This window comes from Argopecten irradians, chromosome 2, assembly GCF_041381155.1.
Source record: "Argopecten irradians isolate NY chromosome 2, Ai_NY, whole genome shotgun sequence".
Taxonomy (NCBI): Eukaryota; Metazoa; Mollusca; class Bivalvia; order Pectinida; family Pectinidae; genus Argopecten; species Argopecten irradians.
Window position 1 is genome coordinate 33,045,000 of NC_091135.1, and position 21,133 is coordinate 33,066,132.

The 21,133-nt window shown below is 33.4% G+C and overlaps 2 protein-coding genes across 4 annotated transcripts in view; one reads left to right on the forward strand and one right to left on the reverse strand.

The window, feature by feature from the left end:
* The window catches only part of LOC138315210 (anoctamin-10-like), a 46,107-nt gene extending 25,134 nt beyond the window's left edge, over positions 1-20,973 (reverse strand). Inside the window, exons 1-3 of one of the 3 annotated variants that reach the window (XM_069256058.1) lie at positions 20,904-20,973; positions 16,329-16,356; positions 3,812-4,020 (exon numbers count right to left, since the gene is read on the reverse strand). In XM_069256058.1, coding sequence (XP_069112159.1) covers positions 3,812-4,012 — 201 coding nt within the window. In that variant the 5' untranslated portion in view covers positions 4,013-4,020; positions 16,329-16,356; positions 20,904-20,973. Of the gene's footprint in view, positions 1-3,811; positions 4,021-5,427; positions 5,490-16,328; positions 16,357-20,903 lie in introns of those variants that run through there. The other 2 variants (XM_069256057.1, XM_069256059.1) reach the window with 2 other exon arrangements.
* Positions 5,750-15,018, forward strand: LOC138315209 (leucine-rich repeat-containing protein 15-like). Its single transcript, XM_069256055.1, has 2 exons — positions 5,750-5,908; positions 7,129-15,018. Exon 2 carries the CDS (start codon positions 7,147-7,149, stop codon positions 8,983-8,985), a length of 1,839 nt encoding a protein of 612 aa, XP_069112156.1. The 5' UTR covers positions 5,750-5,908; positions 7,129-7,146; the 3' UTR covers positions 8,986-15,018.
* Positions 20,974-21,133: the final 160 nt, after the last annotated feature.

Consider the following 21,133-nt stretch of genomic DNA (forward strand, 5'->3'; position numbering starts at 1 on the left):
GGCACAAAGTAACATTTGTATACAAAAGATATTTCCTTTTCCATTTAGGATACCTAAGACAAAAAAAATATAAAAAATATTTTGACAAAAAACATTTAAAGGTCTTTTGTTTTCTTTACTAGACTTCAATCATCTGCCCCAACCATATCTCATTTTTCTGAAGACATATTTTAATGCAATAAGTTCTCCATCAGTGTCACATACTAACATTTATTGGTCGAATTAAAAGAATCTCTTCGAAAATCTTAATGTCATCTAAAATGAAATGATTTAGAGATAATTGTTAATTACATAGGGGAGGCTTCATAGCAAACATTAAAAATGAATCAAAATGAAAACATAAATTGCCATTAATATATGAGGCTTCAGCACTGTGACATGTTAGTTTCCAGGTTAATGTTAAAGAGTTGGGTGATGGATGGAATGATTGGGTTGTGCGTCATTAACATTTGTGATTAAAAGGACTGCAGCTATTTGTCAAATAAAATAGTATTCTATGGTAAGCAGGTTAGGTTAAAACAAGTAGATAGAATATAGCATGTCCAGATCATTGTCTGTTATATAAACAAGAGGCCTCTGTGGCCTGTAATGCAATCTACAAAGATCTTTCAATGATCGCATTAATATTAAAATAATGATTTTTTTTTACCAGTATAAACTTAAATATATTTAATGTCAGTAGTATGCAATATAGTAAAGTAGCTTTCTTTGGATTTTGTATGTCAATTAATACACTTTTATACTCAATTTGTGCAGTCAAATTGCAATATTTTTAGCCCAAGAACCGGTCCAGGCAGACAGACCTATATATTTGGGTAATTTTTTTTGACACCCCAAGGTACACACTATCAGTCTATAACAAATGTTATATTTTTGTTATATTCCTTTCTTGGTTTCCAAGAAAAGTGAAACTTTTTGGTTGTACTGATACCCTATAAGGCCATTGGGAAAAGTCTACCCCTGAAGTTGTACCCTTTAGAATCACCCGTTGGTACATACACTACCAGTCAAAATATGGTTGTGATGGAAAATGATGGTGTGTTATATAAATGACATTATTAGTTTGTAGATATTATTCATAGTTTATAATAAATTAACATTTGGCTACCACCAGAGTGTGAATGTTTTCAACTCATAAGTTATAACAGAACACTCAACATGAAGTAGGAGAAAACAGAATAATTGACAAGAAGAGCAATCATACAGATTTATAGCTGTCACCTCAAGTACTACCCTTGTGTGTGATTTGATAGACAGCAAGTGCAACATGAAGAAGAAGTGAAATGGTGCTATGTCCTTCACCCTATTTCAAGTATCTCTCATGTTATACAACATATCATTACTTTATACATAAAATATTTCCTAATAATAACACACCATGCCATATTCTGACCTTAATATGCCCAATGTTTCCTAGTATAACACACTCCATGCCATATCCTTATTTTACTTATGCTCAACATTTCCAAACACATATAATACACTCCATGCCATATCATTAACTGAAATCCAATATTTCCCACCATGCTTTATTTTTCAGGTCAAGGTCATTCCCTGAATAAATCTGTTAGCCATTACTCAGAAATACCTCCATGTATATTTGCATCAAAGAAATATGGTTTATTGCTTGGGCAGGCCACTTGGATTCAAAGAATGTAATTTAACAATGTGGACCTTGATTGAAGATAAAGGTCATTAGTTTTCATTAGCCATTCAATACATTTTACAAGCCATTTATATCAGGTCTTTTGGCTTCTCAGTGTTTAATTGACAAAAGTCAATTTCGTCTTCATGAAATATGGTCAAGGTCATTTATTTAGACAAACATGTATGCTCTTTGTCATACTAGACTACTATTATAAGCCCAATCCTGTGGTACTTAACTTTAGGTCAATTTGAGAAAAACAAAATGCAAAATAATTTATAACAAGGGGGACCAGACAAAATTCAGTTCAATTACAGAGGTTTCCTCTAAGCAAATTAACTAAATCTCCGTGTACATGTACAATCAACCTCAAATTACTTACTAAATGATGAGAAAACAAAGGATGAAAATTAATTGTTAAAATACTAAGCACGGTAAAACTTAATACAATGTGGGTATAATCGCAATGCTGATGCATTTAAGATACCAAATGATGTAAATGGGTATCCTGTTATGTTTACAATGCACAGCTCTTAAGTATTGATTGTTCTTTCAATAGATTTGTCTTTGTTCTTTGTCTTGTCTTATTTTCTTCCAAAAATGAAATATTCAAAGGCCCACTACCTTTCCAAAACAGCTTTTTTCAAATGGAAGGTAAAACAAAATCGATAATTTTGTAGAGTCGCAAAAATTATTAACTTACCGTTAATACTACCCGTATCATCACCTTCTAAACAATTTAATTCAAATAAATAAAATGTAAATTTTCATAATGGCAAAACGCAGGTCATCTTTTGTTTCCTGCCGTCAACCTAAATACCGTGCAGTAGTTGACTATATTACTGGGCCAGATGGCAAAACAGCGAAATGACTTTCTGCTGTTATCATATATTACGAATAAATCTTGCATATGTTTGGCGTTGTAACATCATCTTAGGCCATCGATGTATATTTTCTGATGTTTCTAACATTCTTTTAAGAAATCTTTGTTTTGCTCCGGAAAGGTAGTGGGCCTTCAATGAAGAAACACACAATAACTTCTTACAAGAGCAGATATCTCTGTATTATTACAAAAAGACAAAAGACAAAAAAAACAACAAAAAAAAACCTGGAACAGATGTAGAGGTGTAACACACCTAGACAGTCGGGTATACAGTTTGATCTATATTAGGTTTATATAGCATGTGCTGACTTGAGCAGGCCGTCAGTGCTACCAACAACCAGGCGCAACCGCCAACTACGACAACAACTCAGGCGCGTCATGCTATACTTCGGATCTACTTACCGTGACACCCTGTGAAAACCAACCAAAACAAGCTTAAGTTTACCTCATAGTTTCTGATAATTGCTTAGAAAGATTTCCGGTCATGAATTTGTTCTTCATGACACTGCTTTATATATACATATATATATCATTACAAGCATATATCAAGTTGTTTGTTCATGTAAGCATTATGGTTTGCCTCAAGAGCCCTCAGATGGGCGAAAGCGGTAGCTAGAAACTAATCAATTTTGTTATCTTTTCTTATATCTTTTAATTACATTTTGTAACTCAATTTGGACTCATATTTCTTTCAAAAACTGTATCATTTACAAAATGTAATTAAAAGATTACATTTACATAATTTTACATCACAAAAAATAAAATCTACTAGCACATATTTAGACAATGTCTGTATTCAATCTTTTCTTGGTAACTAAATGTAATACTTGCACAATTATTAATGACTCCAAATGACCATTTTGTGTTCCCACTATGAAAATTGAGAGAGGGCGTAAAGTGTTATCCAAATCTGTCCTTTAGCATTGTTATATGCTAGCTAGTATGAAGTTGCTGACATAGTTGAAAAATCAAACACAGTCATACCATTGGGACCTTGTCTTCATTCATATATACATACAGAATGTCTCTGCATGGATATAATCCATGTGATATATGGCATCGCAGCATCAGATTGTCATCAATCCATCAAAATCAGCTGGTGATCATACCAACATGGATAGTCTGCTTTGTCACTTTCTTTTTAATGTAGACGTGTAATCTTCACTGATATTCCAAGAATGTGATTACATAAATAAATTTCAAGTACCCTAGCTACGTAACTAAAAAAAAAAAAAACTATTTCACATCAAATTAATTAACAAATAAATAAAAAAAAATCCCACCCTTTTGTGGTGCATGACGACAGCATTGACATCCAGATCTGCACCGCCCCCAGATTTAGACTTCTGAATTTTCCCCACAATCCATTCAATGGCCGCCTGCTTGGCACCTGGTGTGAATTCGATGATGACCAGTGGGATGAAGGGACGATCTGTTTTCTTTATGACATCTACATATCCAGATCCTCCATTTTCCGTTTCCATGGTTATGACTATAATATGAAGAAAAGAATCAATATTAATAGGTGTGCATTAAAGACCCACAACCTTTCCTAATCATGAAAAGTTCTAAAAAAAATGTAACAAAAATAGTAACAAAAGAACAAATATATCGATGACCAAAGATGAGACGACATCACCAAACAAATGCAACATTTTCTGTATAACCTGTATTAACATTTTATTTATTTTAATTCAATTTTTCAGAAGGTGATGACCAATGTAGTATTAATAGTAAAGCTAATAACTCTTGTAATTCTTCAAAATTTTACTTGTTATATATTCCCACTTTAAAATTCAAAAATCTGTTTCGGAAAGGTAGTGGGTATTGAATGTATTGTAAGCAGGAGTTAAATTCACTACTTCTTAGATAATTGTGTCAATTAATACATTTGGGCCTTATGTAATAAATTATGGTGCAATTGAAAAATTTTAATTAAAGGCCCATTACCTTTCCGGGGCAAAATATAAAATTTTCTTAAAAAACATTAATAACATCAGAAAATGCGTATCGATGACTTAAAATAAGGTTACGACACCAAACATATGCAAGATTTCCTGCGTAATATATGAAAACAGTGGAGAGTAAATTCGCTGTTTTGCCGTCTGGCGCAGTGATAGTCAACTACCGCCCGGTATTTAGGACGACGGCGGGAAACATGATACGACCCGCGTTATGAAAATAAACATTTTATTTATTTTAATCAAATCGTTCAGAAGGTGATGATAAATGTAGTATTAACGGTAAGTTAATAATTTTTGCGACTCTACAAAATTATCGATCTTGTTTTACATTCCCATTTTAAAAATTTAAAGCCGTTTCAGAAAGGTAGTGGGCCTTTAAAAAGAAAAAAAAGCAAGAAAAAAAAAAAACAAAAAAAAAAAAAAAAAAAAAATGAAATCATCTGAATTAATCTTGAGTAAAAACTATGTTTCTGGTATTAATTATTTCACAGTTGAGACTCATATCTATGGCTTTTAGGTAGCCTACCTCATATTATCAAGTCATTAATTTATATGTTAGCAAATATTATAATCAATGTTGTTGACGTTGTGGTTATGATGTGAATACAGATGACGTCAAGATAATCAATTCTGACAAATTGGCAGTTTTGATACTACAATTAAAAAAAACCTGTACATGTGCATGGGTACATGTTGCACATATATGCGCGCGGCCCCTGTATGTGTAGGAAGAACTATTTTGAGCATGACTTAAATTCCGGACATTCCAGAAAGCAAATGAAAGCTCGGCTAAAAATAAACAATCAACAACGTGTCGAGCTGCACTACAGGTATGATCTACCTACATGTAAAAAATGTTTTATATGCGTTACTCCAAATAAGGATGATTTAAATTAATGCTAAATAATAATAAATTAACAAACAAACGTAATTACGGCAATCACACACTTTCCAGTTCTCCCTCTCTTCCGTCTTCCGTCAAAGGTGTCATCACACACATAGGAATAACAATATAATAGACTCGTCCAAAACGAGGGGTGGTCAGGATTACCGACAGGTGTACTATGATATAAAGTAAGACGTATGGGTCAATGCTGAGTATTTTGATAATTCTAAAAACATCATTTTTCTAAAATTTTAAGCTTGATTAAAATTACAAAAACAAGCTAAACCAAAGTCGGTTTTAATCTGCTAAAATTCCGATATGTGTACCCGATGCCCCTTTGAAATGAGTAACTTTCAAGCGTCGCGATTCACACACAGGTAAAGCCCTACAGGACAGGTGTGCCCAAAGTAAAAATGGCCGACTATTTGTGAGCGTCGTCTGTCCTAAAATGCAGTATAACTCATGGAAAAGATCCACCCACTTCCCCGGATCTATATCAAAAACTCCATGTTAACATTTACGTAACACAGGTAAGATAACACGTTATATAGAAAATAATGCCGCGCTTCCTTAATTACCAAGCTTATGATAAGGCGAACCGTGCAGACGTGATTCATTTTGTAAACAAGACGTGAAGATCGACTCCGGAAACCAAAATATTTAAACATTTAATTAGCTAGTAGAACTAATGGCTAGGAATTGAACTTTTACCTGACTAAATCTATCTAAAATACTCGTAATGATTAGCACACAAATTTGGATCGCGAGGTTAAAAAAATCGTATCGTTTTAAATTATTTCAATTGAGATACATTTTGCAATAGTGAACATTGATATTTAATTAAAAAATAAATTTGACTGAATAAGTAAACAAGTTGTATGTATGCTTATTATATAATCAATTAATGGTCAGATTTTAATTCATAGTTCTATATTCCAATTTAACCTGAAAGTAAAAATTTTTAAAGGGAAAAATCTTTGTCGTCAGATATATATGGTAATTTGACGAGATAAATTATAAGTTGTCAATAAAATTAAGCTGTAGCTAATTAAATAAAAAAAAAAAAAAGCTTCAATCTCTATATAGTATAGATCTTGATGGTTGAGATCTCTAGCTGTCTTGATCTCTCACATATTGTGTGTATAAGTTTTCTTTTACCCTAGCTGTTTAATTTACGGCTTTAGATATTGACATGTTTTAAATACAAGGCAAATTTCAAACAATGTATGTGATGTGACAATTGTTGGGACAATACATATTTTGTTGCCGACCACACATCATGGTAATTTTGTCATAACATTGCATGGTTAACACCAGAGAATTATATATACACCATGAATCTGTCCATGGCAGCTGTATAAGAGAATTTATAAATAAACATCCTATAATTTCCTACAGTTTTTGATTATTGCAAAATTAAGTGTCATTCACAACACATATAAGACACAAACTAATCAATGATATAAGAATTCAAATTATTACCAGATTACAAGGCCTTGATGGATAATCCTAATTCTGCATTATGAAAACTCTTAATATGCCCCCCCCCCCCCCCCAAAAAAAAAAAAAACCCAACAAAAAAACGCCTGGACCCCTCTTTGAATGGGTAACCTTGACCCACTTTGAAGGTCACAGGTGTCTTATATATATATTAAAGCAAGATAAAAAGTAAAAACAAAACTACTACATAAGGAATAGGAAAAAGAATGTTTTGCATTTTGACTTTAAAATATTTCTGTTTTACTTCCAGTTTCCTAGATCCCTTGCCATGATGGCACTGGGAATCCTCCAAAGTCTTGTCCTAGTTGCTGTGGTTACTGAGGTATGCTGGATGGACGTTGCTCTGTCGTGTCCAACGTCCTGTAACTGTTTCCAGGATACTTTTGGGACAACTGTTCGATGTCGTAATAAAGGTATCAGTTCAATTATCTCGGGCCTACCAATTAATACAAAACGTCTAGAAATTGTTTCCGCTAGTGGTTCTTCAAGTCTGTCACAGGCCACGTTTGACGGTGGAAACATCGGAACAGTGAGTACTCTTCTTATACAGGATAGCAGAATACAAAGCATCAATGACAACACATTTTCTAAGTTCTCCAATCTGAATGTCCTAAACCTCACCCGCAATAGTATCCGGTCAATCACCAAGAATGCTTTCGCTGGACTTTCACGTCTATCAACACTGGATCTGTCCTCCAATGATATGCAACAAATTGAGGATGAGTTTTCTCCCCTGATACAGCTTCAGCGTCTGGATTTGAGCTCTAACTCAATAACCAGTATTCAAAATGGTGCTTTTAATGCTCAAGTGATCCTGAATTTTCTCAATCTGAATTCAAACAAACTACAAACAGTTCATGGACACACATTTCAGGGCCTTGGAAACCTTCGTACACTGAAGTTACGTAGCTGTGGTTTACATTCATTAGCCTTAGACTTGTTCAATATCATTCGCCACCTACAGAATTTAGATATTGGTGACAATCTCATTTATCAGTTGCCTTCCACAGAAACATTTCAACACATCCCGGCAACATTGCAGCACTTCATCGCCGATGGCAACCAAATATCTGTCCTCGTCAAACATCAATTCTCTCGACTGAACTTAAATACTTTGAATTTATCTCGTAATAGAATCAGTTTGTTATCTCATGCATCGTTTTCAGAGTGTAATATACGTAATTTATACTTATCATCCAACTCGATAACAAGCATTGAAGAGAATGCGTTTGCTTCGTTGGCACCACAGTTGGAGAGGTTGGTTCTGTCAAGGAACCCATTGCAGTCCATACCACTTCATGTGTTTGATGGTCTATACAGACTGATATATCTAAACCTTAGTACATGTTCACTTAGCAAGCTAGAGGATTTGCAGTTCCAGTCTTTACAGACTCTACGCAGTCTGGATCTGTCGATAAACTCTCTAAAATACATTCCCAGTACGGCAGTGAGTAAATTTCAAAACCTCCAAGAGCTTGGTCTCTATGGCAACCAGTGGCATTGTGACTGTCACATCAAACCTTTGTGGAACTGGTTACAAGGTTTTGTTCATAGTGTACTTCTGTGTCCCACTTCTGGGAATATAGCTATGTACAGCGATTGTAAGACTCCAGTGTGTGACTCGCCTGTTGGTCTTCAGAATCTACAAATATCCACACTCTCCAGGGAGAATATCCAGGAGTGTCAGGAAGAAGGAGACAAGGAAAACATGTCCGTCGGAACAATAATCGGCCTAACTCTGGGGAGTATGGTGGTTGTCATTCTATTTGGAATTCTAGTTGTGTGCATTTGCCGCCATCGTCATGGCCGGCCGTTACCTGCCATATGCACAGCAAACTCAACTGCCAGTAGCCACAAAGAAGACCGTGAAAAGTCCACCACACCATTCAAGGATGTGGACATGGGTTCTTTGAATGAGTCTGATAAAGACTTTGTAGTAAAACGATATTTCCGTTCTATGGAAAATCAACCAACTCAGAGTGTTGCCTCCTACAGAGGGACACCGTCACTGTCCCATAAAGAGTTTGATTTCAATGGCTCTTGTCCGTCAATTCACAGTGTGAACAGTGTATTTAATGGACCAATAGGCTACGAGTCAACTGTATGACACAAACATGTCTTAATTGTATTTTAGATAATTAAGGTTGCTAAAGTTAATGCCATTATTTCTGTGAATTTTGCTAAATATTTCCAGTGAATTCAAAACTTGCATCAGGAAGATATAAATAGATGGCAATTTGCATTCTATATCAAGCTATTTAGCCTTTGTATTTTACAGAGTTACTCCCCTTGCTGTGAGGTACAGGTATTGCTTGCGACATCATTATTTTGTGAGCGAAAATTCATGTTTTCTCTGGAAAGTATTACAACACTCAAACAAATGAGGTCCCAATCAATACCTACCCGCAAGTACAGATTAATGATTAATATATGACAAGAAAATAAAAGTGTCACAACTATTCATTTAGGTTAAATTTGCTTTTTTCTCATCCATTCATATTTTTGAAATCTTTAGAAAATTAATGGGGAAACCAGTTTGAGAAAAAACAAACTATTTTTTATTAATTCATTGATACAAAAGTTGTATTTCTATTTTATTATTGTATTCAGTAAAGCCATATACTGGTATATGTGACAGTGTACTACAGGTTTATTCTCTTGCCAGTGAATGCAGATATAACTGTTGATTGTAGAGCTATGTGAATGACATGTGTATAATTATACTAAATAACAATGTAAACAAGGCAAGGTTTAATACTGGCGTACAGCATAACCCACAGGTTTACTTTAACTTTCTGAAGTAAATCTGTTTTATAAACAATATCCTCCGAACAAAAATTCAAACCCGTGAACTGTGACCAAATGTAGTTCACAGTTGATACATATATATATATATATATATATATATATATACACAATTTACAACATTCATGAATATGGAAAATTTGGTTGATAGATAAATTGTAGAAAACAATGTACATGTATATTAATCATTTGTTCCTCAATTATTGATAATACTAGTTTAGAGTGAAATGCCCAGAATAATAACTTTATGCTATAATGATAATAATATCCAAAAAAAAAGAGAGATAAAATGCATGTCTTTTATACAGAAAATGATTACCTGTACCCATATAAGATATTATACAGCTATAGCCTTTATTTGGCATGCACTTGTAAAATATTATGTAAATGACTTGTATTAGATGAAAAATATATTTTTTGATAATAGAAAACAGGATTACCTGTAGGTAATAGGGCTGGATCAATATGTCAATATACCGATACTTACCGATTTTCGGCAGTGTATCGAATATCGATACACAACATGCTGTATATTGCTGTATCATTTTAAGAACTCACCCTACTGTTTTCGTAATAGACATAGGAAATTCCAAACAAAATTTATTCTAACACATCATTCAAGTAAGAGCATTTCAATCAAAAGGAAGCGTTTAAAGCATCTGTGTCACCTAGATGGATTACAAATGCCTTTTCATAACTAAGAATACAAATTGACAGAAATTAAAGTAATACAGATGATAAAACGAATCAAATGTTTGGCAGATTTTTTTCCTGGTTATAGAATATTTTATCAAAATTGTCTTTTATTGTCACAATATTTGAAATACAATGGTCAACTGAATTTGAAAAAGAGGTCCACTGTATCGTCAATGCGTATCATGTATTGTTTCAGAGTATTGTCAATACATATTGTATCGTTTTAGACCTTCCAATACCCAGCCCTATTAGGTAACTGATATTTTGCTAGTAGATTGTCTATACCAGCTAACACTTAAACATTTGTAGTTTATTGTTCCCTACTGAAGTGCCTTGATATCTTACTGACCACAAGATGACTTTATATATATATAATATACCATGATCAGAACCGTAAACTGTAGTATTTAGCCAGTACTTGATATATGTCGAGGCCTTGATGTAAAATTGTGATCTAAAACATGACGGTCATGTTACTAATGCCAAACCAATGTGTGGCAGCTGTATAGTCTGTACTGCTGACCACATGTCATTCTGGTACTCTGGTTTTCCTCCTTCTCCTAAACCTGGCACATACTGGTACTTTTATGAACCTGCCATGGCTGTTAATAGGACGTTAGTTAATAAAAATATATTCTTATAATTACACTTGCTAGGCTTGATCACTATACGTAAGCAGTAGCCGATTTTGTTTATCATAACTGCATGGTAACATTGAACTTAGACCGCGCCCCATAGAATATATTCTTTGCGGAATTGCTCCATACAAGCATGGTTAACATAAAAACGAAATCCAATCCCTATTTATATATATATAAAAAAAAAAAAACGCTACACAATACTTGCAATTTTTTTTTATTATATTATTTAGGTATTATGAATTAATATCATATGAAACCTCTCAGATCTGTTATATTAATTTAATAATTAACTAAAAGGTTTTGTATCAATGTTACCCATGGTATAAGCAGAAATGATAATAACAAGGATAATTAGAAATCTGTAAATGTCTTCGAGATCTTTAAATTATAAACAAATATTCTCCAGTTATCCAGTGATTTACCGGACTCGCCAAGGCAAGTCCTGTATTCATTTTTATGTTGGACTCGTCAAAATTTTGAAAGCCCTTTATATTTCATTGTACTGGAACTTAAAATTAGTATGATAGACTTAGCATAAAAAATATTCTACATAAATTGCTGGTTATCAATGATGAGTTGTTTAAAAGATGGTATATTATATGATATATTAGAAGATTTTATTTTTTCTGTCATGCATTATTTCATAAATCCTTTATTACTGGTATTATATATGTGTCAATGTTAATTATCAGTATACATATGTGACCTTCCAATGATGTTAAAAAGATAGAAACTTGACTCAAGAATTATCAGTCATGCGAGTCATTTCATACACTTTCATCCAATGGTGCATCATGAATAGTTTCATTTTTGTATACAGTAGACATAATCCAAAGGCGATCCTTATTAGATTAGAATGGGCATTCAGGTTGCTTTTGTTGTCGTGATTAGTTATGTATTATATCACCACTATATCCTTGAAATTAGAAAGATTTGTGAATTGTATCTGAATTTAAATGATTTTTTATATAAAACCAAATAATATTTAGACTATGAAGAGGAAATAAATGCTTTAATTTTCAATTTATAAAATTCGAGGATTTATTAAAAAATGACCTTATATAAGGATGGCAGTGTTTTATATCTAAAAATTAAATGTAATTAACAAGTTCCTTATAATAGCAAGTAGAATTTTAATATTACTACAGTGAAATCCTCTTAATGTCATGTTACGTGTGTCAGGCAAATACATGTATGTGATATGAAGAGGAGTATGACATTAACAGTAAAACACAGTTTTGGTCATTTTCAGGTGATGTCATGATATGAAGAGGAATATGACATCAACAGTTAAACACAGTTTTGGTCATTTTCAGGTGATGTCATGATATGAAGAGGAATATGACATTAACAGTTAAACACAGTTTTGGTCATTTTCAGGTGATGTCATGATATGAAGAGGAATATGACATTAACAGTTAAACAGAGTTTTGGTCATTTTCAGGTGATGTCATGGTATGAAGAGGAATATGACATTAACAGTTAAAAACAGTTTTGGACATTTTCCGGTGATGTCGTGATATGAAGAGGAATATGACATTAACAGTTAAACACAGTTTTGGTCATTTTCAGGTGATGTCATGATATGAAGAGGAATATGACATTAACAGTTAAACACAGTTTTGGTCATTTTCAGGTGATGTCATGATATGAAGAGGAATATGACATTAACAGTTAAACACAGTTTTGGTCATTTTCAGGTGATGTCATGATATGAAGAGGAATATGACATCAACAGTTAAACACAGTTTTGGTCATTTTCAGGTGATGTCATGATATGAAGAGGAATATGACATTAACAGTTAAACACAGTTTTGGTCATTTTCAGGTGATGTCATGATATGAAGAGGAATATGACATTAACAGTTAAACACAGTTTTGGTCATTTTCAGGTGATGTCATGGTATGAAGAGGAATATGACATTAACAGTTAAAAACAGTTTTGGACATTTTCCGGTGATGTCGTGATATGAAGAGGAATATGACATTAACAGTTAAACACAGTTTTGGTCATTTTCAGGTGATGTCGTGATATGTAGAGGTTTATGACATTAACAGTTAACACAGTGTTGGTCATTTTCAGGTGATGTCGTGATATGTAGAGGTTTATGACATTAACAGTTAACACAGTGTTGGTCATTTTCAGGTGATGTCGTGATATGTAGAGGTTTATGACATTAACAGTTAACACAGTGTTGGTCATTTTCAGGTGATGTCGTGATATGTAGAGGTTTATGACATTAACAGTTAACACAGTGTTGGTCATTTTCAGGTGATGTCGTGATATGTAGAGGTTTATGACATTAACAGTTAACACAGTGTTGGTCATTTTCAGGTGATGTCGTGATATGTAGAGGTTTATGACATTAACAGTTAACACAGTGTTGGTCATTTTCAGGTGATGTCGTGATATGTAGAGGTTTATGACATTAACAGTTAACACAGTGTTGGTCATTTTCAGGTGATGTCGTGATATGTAGAGGTTTATGACATTAACAGTTAACACAGTGTTGGTCATTTTCAGGTGATGTCGTGATATGTAGAGGTTTATGACATTAACAGTTAACACAGTGTTGGTCATTTTCAGGTGATGTCACCTTGAGTGATATCAGTTGTTACATAACAAAGAATACATAGAGACAAATGGTGCATCAGGTGATGTGATATTAAGCAGATTTGACATTAAGTGTACACACTGTACATGTAATAGGCAGCAAAATGTAAGGTTCCAATGACATCACATGTACAATATCTAAGCATTTGTGAGTCGCGAATAAACCAAAAGAATTTTAATTTTAAATTAGTTCTGTTCAGAAGAATTTTTTTATGAATTACTATAATACCAGATAGTTTGATACTATTAATTATTAATTTTATATCTTGAAATATATGATGTGATGTCACATAATATATTGGTGTACATTTGCCGTATGAATAGATGTGATTCACATTGCTGTATGAATACTTGTGATTTACATTGCTGTATAATAGTTGTGATTCACATTGCTGTATGCATAGTTGTGATTCACATTGCTGTATGAATACTTGTGATTCACATTGCTGTATGAATACTTGTGATTCACATTGCTGTATGAATACTTGTGATTCACATTGCTGAATACTTGTGATTCACATTGTTGTATGTATAGTTGTGATTCACATTGCTATATGAATACTTGTCATTCACATTGCTGTATGATGTAGTTCACATTGCTGTATTAATACTTATGATTCCTGCTATTTGTTACGTACCTGTTTTTGTTAAAAGATTTAATTCAATTTGGCTGTAGTAATACTCAAGAGAATAGTGTCTTTTTTACATGTGCTTTCATGTCAGTTTTGTTTTGTCATTACCGGTACTTTGTAACGATCATATTGCATATAACATAGAAACCTCCATTAAGTTTGGTGCACCAAGACAGATTTCATTTTCTTTTACCTTTTATATATGATTATTGTTATATGTACATCATAACCTAACATGTATTTAACTTATAAATATGCATGGATATTAAATTATTCGGTACACATGACAATAGTATGAAAATATTTGTGATGCAGAGAGCAGCAGGGTACATGTAGTTTACCCTGATAAGTCAGTAATTGGTCATCTTAAGCTTGATCACTTATTCTTGTAAAATTCTATAGGAAATGTAAAGTTTTCATGGGAAACCTTTACGCTGCGGGTACACTCTTGAACTACATGAACTATATGAAATATACATCAGCATTTTAAATGGTACAAATTTTCAGTTGACATACAAATACACCAAACTGTTTTCTTTTATATACTGTAGTCTTAATGATATCGGTATTTTTTCAGTATTTCTTATGCATCCAGTGCTTTGATATTAACTATTGATTGGTCATACATTCACATTACATTGTCGGCTATTTCATAATCCATGTTGGTTAGATAAAGAAGGAGGAAAAATATTTACAATGTAATATACATGTACATGCATTTTGTATGGGAAAATAAAATAATGTCTAAATTATTTTTGTTTAGTTTTGTTTGTATATTTGTTTCTTGAATATCCTATTAATACATAGTGTCAATTTTAAGTACATGCACAGTAAAATGTAACGTGGATGTTCTCATGTACACTTAAATATGCAGGCCTGTGATGATTAAATGTCTGTGTATATTGATGTATACCTAATAGTGTAGTTGTAACCACAGGTTTACGACACGAAAAAAAAAAAGAAAAATAGCCCTGTATCACATTTCCAGAAAATGGGGTAATTAATTTTTAATGCTCTGAACACCACAAAAATCATCCGATCTGAATATTTGTTAGCTTACACTGAAGACAATTCCTTGCTGGTCACTATGGTATATGATATGATGGGATTATGGGCGAATTATGCGCGTCGTAAACCTGTGTTTTAACTTTAAAAATACATTTGATATTTTTCAGAATTCAGAAAAATAACTCCAAAGAAACTGTACATATTCTGCTTGGATTATCTTTCTATCATATCCAGGTAATTAATTAAAATATAAGTCGTTTACAAAATATCAAGGTGCATTATTGTATGTTAAGTTCATGTCATAAAAATATTCTTCCTAAATGTTAAATTTGGCTTCTGTGATCCCCGAAAAGAGCAAAATTAAATGGAAATTAATGTAAAACGTGATCGATAATTTTGTTGAATTGTGAAAGTTATGAACTCACCGTTAATAATACGCGTATACACATATCACCACCTTCTGAACAAAATGTTAATTTTCATAACGCGGGTTGTCTTATGTTTCCTACCATCTTATAAATACTGTGCGGTAGTTGACTATCATTACGCCTAACGACAAAACAGTGAAATGACTCTTCACTGTTATCACATATTACGCAGGAAATCCTGCATATGTTTGGTATTGTAACTTCATCTTAGCCTTAGGCCATGGGTATATATTTTCTGATGTTATTAATGTTTTTAAGAAACCTTTATATTTTGCTCTGGAATGGTAGTGGGCCTTTAAACACATGCAATTTCTTCCTAACTCACTTTCAAGGTCACTTGGTATATTTTTTTTAAAAAAAATTCTGATTTTATATCACAGGAATTTCTTATAACTTTGGGCTAAAATTGGCTTGTTTTTGGTTTGATTTTTTAATGACTTCGTATCTTGAACCTCAATACATGTACTACCTGAAAACTTTTTAGCTCTATCATGTCAGCTTAACTGGTTAGTCATTTATGTCATGAATTCATTAAGACGAAGCATTAAACGACACACTGTATACATGTATAGGCGTACATAATACGTTAGTTATCATGCCTTAATTTTGCTAGCTACAATACACACCTGTTTGATCCACGATGCTCTGCAAAACCTGGAAATGACAAAAATGGAAAAATTAAGACATAATTAAGGTTTAACATTTTACAATTACATATACTGCAATCCTTATTAAGTACTGGGGGATTCATGGTGCATAAATGGATGGAAGAGCAATCAGAGATGCAATAAGCACCAAAATGCCTTGATATAACATCAACTATAGTCAAATGAAATAAGCCTGGGACACTCTCTTGGAACTTAAATACCATTGTTACCTAGTACATAATTATGATAAGTACATCATGTCACCTTGACACAGTATCACCACAGGGACCTGGCACAAAATTTTTTAACCAATAGTATACATATATATATGTATACTGTTAGTTTTAAAAAAATTGTGCCAGGTCCCTGTGAGTATCACATATACAGATGAGAGAAAAATGTCAATAGAGCCAAACGCCTGTGGTTTAACCTTAATGGCTTTATACATGTAGAGGCTGTTTTAGTATATTAGCATACCCAGCTGGTACTCAATTTCATTAACTTTTCACCTCTGAATATTCCAAGATCTTTAATTTACAGTGAACTGCGTTCAAGCGTCGGGATTAGACTCCTCCCTCAAATGTTGTAACATTCTGTAACGACAGCCAATGAAAACTCTGGAAAGTTGCCTCGATTGGTTAGACTCCATGTGGTGTAGCGCAAACAATGTTGACTTCAAAGGGATCTACTGATTTGACTTGGTCACACCTTTGTACCAAAGATTTGTTAGCATACACTTGTAGATAAAAAGGTTTCAAACATGATTTGAAGTCAATCGTACCATATGATTATCGAAGACAATAACACTATAGATATCTTGACAGCTTCGTAAAACGTTCCTTGGAACATACACGGTTGTAGCTGTATACATGTACATTGTATACATGTATAAGGCTAAAATATATCTGTTTAGGGTTACATTGGCAAAAAAAAGATAGGGTCGGTAGGTTGGGATTCTTTAGCGAGCTGTTTACGAAACACATGTGGCTCCTATTTATCAATAAAATGATTAAACATTAGTGTCTTCACTCTTGACTCTTTATTTAACAATATGAACTAAGAAAGAAGTATTACATGTAACAGCTCAGATTGGCCTAGAGTTAAACTATTAATAGGAGTATCCTTTTAGGTACAAAAAATAGGGTCGATCGGGTAACCCTAAACAGATATTTGTTTGGCCTAATGAAGATGTTTCATCCGGAAGCAGACATCTCACCTCTAATTATGCATTTTTGGTTGTATGAATTGTAATAGTAATGTTTAAAAGTGTGCTTGTAAATATGTATTCAAACCTATGATAAGTTGTGCTAAAAACACTCTTATTGTAGTTCAAGAAAGCATAATTTGACGTTTGGAATGCATATATATATATGTACATGTATAAAGTAAGGACTCTCTGACTCCTGTGATTTCAAATAAAATACATGTAGCATTGTAAAGTTAAGATACCAAATACCAAATTTTTACTCACGTTAACATAGCTGTGACTATGGCTATGTACATGTAGGTCATGATTATATACATGCATGTAATTCTGTTTTTATTTTACGATTTTGTATACCAAATTGTTGCGGTATTAATGATTGAAATTGCATAAGTTCTTGAATGTGTAACAGCTTACAACAGGTAAACTCCGCCCTCAGTTAGACTATCGCTGTTTCTAAACTCCGCCCACAGTTTGACTGACGCTATTCTGAGCCGATAAACGCGCTTACGACTGGTTGAAACTATTCACATGATTTGTGGTTTGAATGATCCGAAAGGCAATTTCGGACGCTTGAACGCATTTCACTGTAAACATTAAAACAAGGAAGGTTTTATTATTCTGGTAATGGACTTCAATTGTTACGTTTTTCAACAGCAGAATTTTACCATAATACTAGATTATCTGCCCTAGTTTGAATTTGAAACAAGGATCAGATATTTTTATCCTGTTTTACATCCAACTGTTGGTTGAGTTCCATGAGTGAAAAAAACAGACACAGACAATGAAAATATTTTCAAGTGCTGAACAAATAAGTAATATCATTTACACTGTACGGCATTAGCCAACTGATGTCTTTTGTTCACAAAATAGGAACATAAATCTAATAGGTCTACATACAAAGTTTCATTAAGCTTGGTGCATATTAACTATCATGTTTACAAGGTTCATTAAATTTTATTGCAAAGGGCAATAACTCTGTAAGGCCAAAAAAAATTATATGCATGTTTCAGGTTACATGACTGAAAAAAATAGGGTAGGTCGGTCGGAAATTTTAAAACCTTTTATTTATTAAATTTTTTTTTTTTTTTTTTTTTTGAGTATTGGTTCAATTGCTTTATTACTACATAACAAAGTAATTTGTCTCTCATGCTTTAGGCTGGCTAGAAGTCTTTTATATCTCATTACTGTAATTTAACTTTATCTGGATATACTTCTCTAAAAATCTAGGCTGAAAACTTCACACACTACATTTTTTGTTTTGAAAAAGTGTGATAAAATAGCTAAGTTCGGAGGTAAAAACTAGGGTGGGTAGGGGTACCTGAAACATAGATATTTTTTTTTGCCTAATTAAGTTAAGAGTCGAATCAAGCTGACTTTCGAACTCATCCGAGATCTTTCCAATGTTATAACTACATACAAAGAAAGTTTCATTACGCTCATTTCATATTTACTTAAGTTATGGTGTTGACAAGGTTCAATTATAATTATTAGTAGAAAGGGCAATAACTGCATAAATTATTGTCAAATTATGCTGATTTTCTAACTTGTCCAAGATCTTTCCAATATTAGTCTGCATACAAAGTTTCATTAAGCTTGGTGCATATTAAGTGACATTATCATGTTTACAAGGTTCAATAATTTTTATTGCAAAGGGCAATAACTTCATAATTAAGTTAGATTAGAATCACACTTATTTTCGAACTCATCCGAGATCTTTCCAATGTTAGTCTACATACAAAGTTTAATAAAGCTCATTTCAAATTTACTCAAATTATTGTGTTCACAAGGTCCAATAATCATTATTTGTGCAAAGGGCTGATTTTTGAACTTGTCTGAGATCTTTTCAAATGTTAGTCTACATACAAATTTACAAGGTTTCAGTAAGCTCGGTTTATATTTATTTAAGTCATCATGTTCACAAGGTCCAATAATATTTGTTAGTGCAAAGGGCAATAACTCCATCAAATATGGTCGAATCACACTGATTTTCGAACTCGTCCAAGATATTTCTAATATTAGTCTACATACAAAGTTTCATTAAGTTCAGTATATATTTATTCAAGTTATTGTGTTCACAAGGAAATGTAAACGAAAGTCGCATGAAGCATGACGGACGATGTGCAATCCATGGCATGACCTGGTCACCCATCCAAGAGCAGGCTGCGCTTAATGTTGATTTGCTATGACACATCTGCACAGCCACAAAAGCTAGCTGATGGACTACATGTTTGCAGCTAAAATTACCGAAGCCAATTATCATACCCCACACACCCCCTCACTTCACAAACTTCATCCAAAAGCTTTCATAGGTTCAACCACAGACATCGATCCTCAGCACATTAACTGTCCTTGCTGTTTTTATAGCTGACTTGCCTCATGACTAGAAATCCTGACCCTGCTAGTCACCATCCAGTATCGTTGTAACAGGAATTCAATCCCAAGACCTCAGAGCACAAGCCAAATACTCTACCAACTGAGTTACCTAGTTACTGATGATTGGCCCGAGTCCTCCCTCCCTTCTTCACCCTGGAATTGACAGTTTGAATATTCCCTGCTAAGCATAATCCCAATATAGTTAAAATAGGGGTTGGCAAACTTGCTAATATTGTAACAGGAGAGGATAAAATGTAGCGACCAGGCTGGGATTTGAACCCAGGACCTCCAAACTTTACAATAACCAAATGTTCTCTACCGATTGAGCTACCTTTTAGTTAATGTCACTGATAATTGACCCAGTCAAATGCAACACTAGTTTCATTGTGCTTTCCATGCTGTCCAAGGGAATTTGAGCTTAAGTCAGGCCTGTGCCATGGCCAGGGGCCCCAAATGAATGGAGCGAACACCTATCAAAGAGCAGGGCGAGGCTGTATGTGCTTAAGGTTTGTCAACAACTGTGAAATACCCGGATACCGATTGCAAGTCAGAAAACCATATAAAAATATCCATAAACCCATCGTGACGGTCATACAATGTATACTAGTAAAGTATGTAAAATATACATCGTCACTGACATGTCACACTAAGTACAAACGGTCTTTACTCTTACTCCATGAGTGACGGTCATACATTGTCACAGACCACACTCATTAGTGTGGAATGATTTTTGTGTTTTTGGTTTTGTAATCATCTCTCAGCAGGTAGATTCTACATCAATTTTGTCAAAAAGGCAAAAATCAACAATGATGCCACGCCCATGTGTCACTAAGTATAAAACTGTAAAAGTATGATTTGCACGTTTCAAATGAGAACAATGTATTTTCTATACTTAAGATTGATTATTTAGTCAAAACATTAATTGATAAATGTCAGGTCAAACGTTCTCTTGAAAATTTCAAGTTGCACTTTACCTTCAGTTCAGTAGATTTTACGAGCTCGATTTTACTTGGGCGCCGCCATGTTGTAGGACCGCAGAGAATTGACACTGAAATATTTATTTGAAAATCATTATTATACATATTAGTTGTAAAGACCTTTAAAGAAGTGATAAAGAAGTAGTGTAGCAAAATGTTTCTTTAATTAGAATAATAATAAACAACTTTTACAAGATGTTTTTCTCTTTTCTTTCATTCGGAAACCA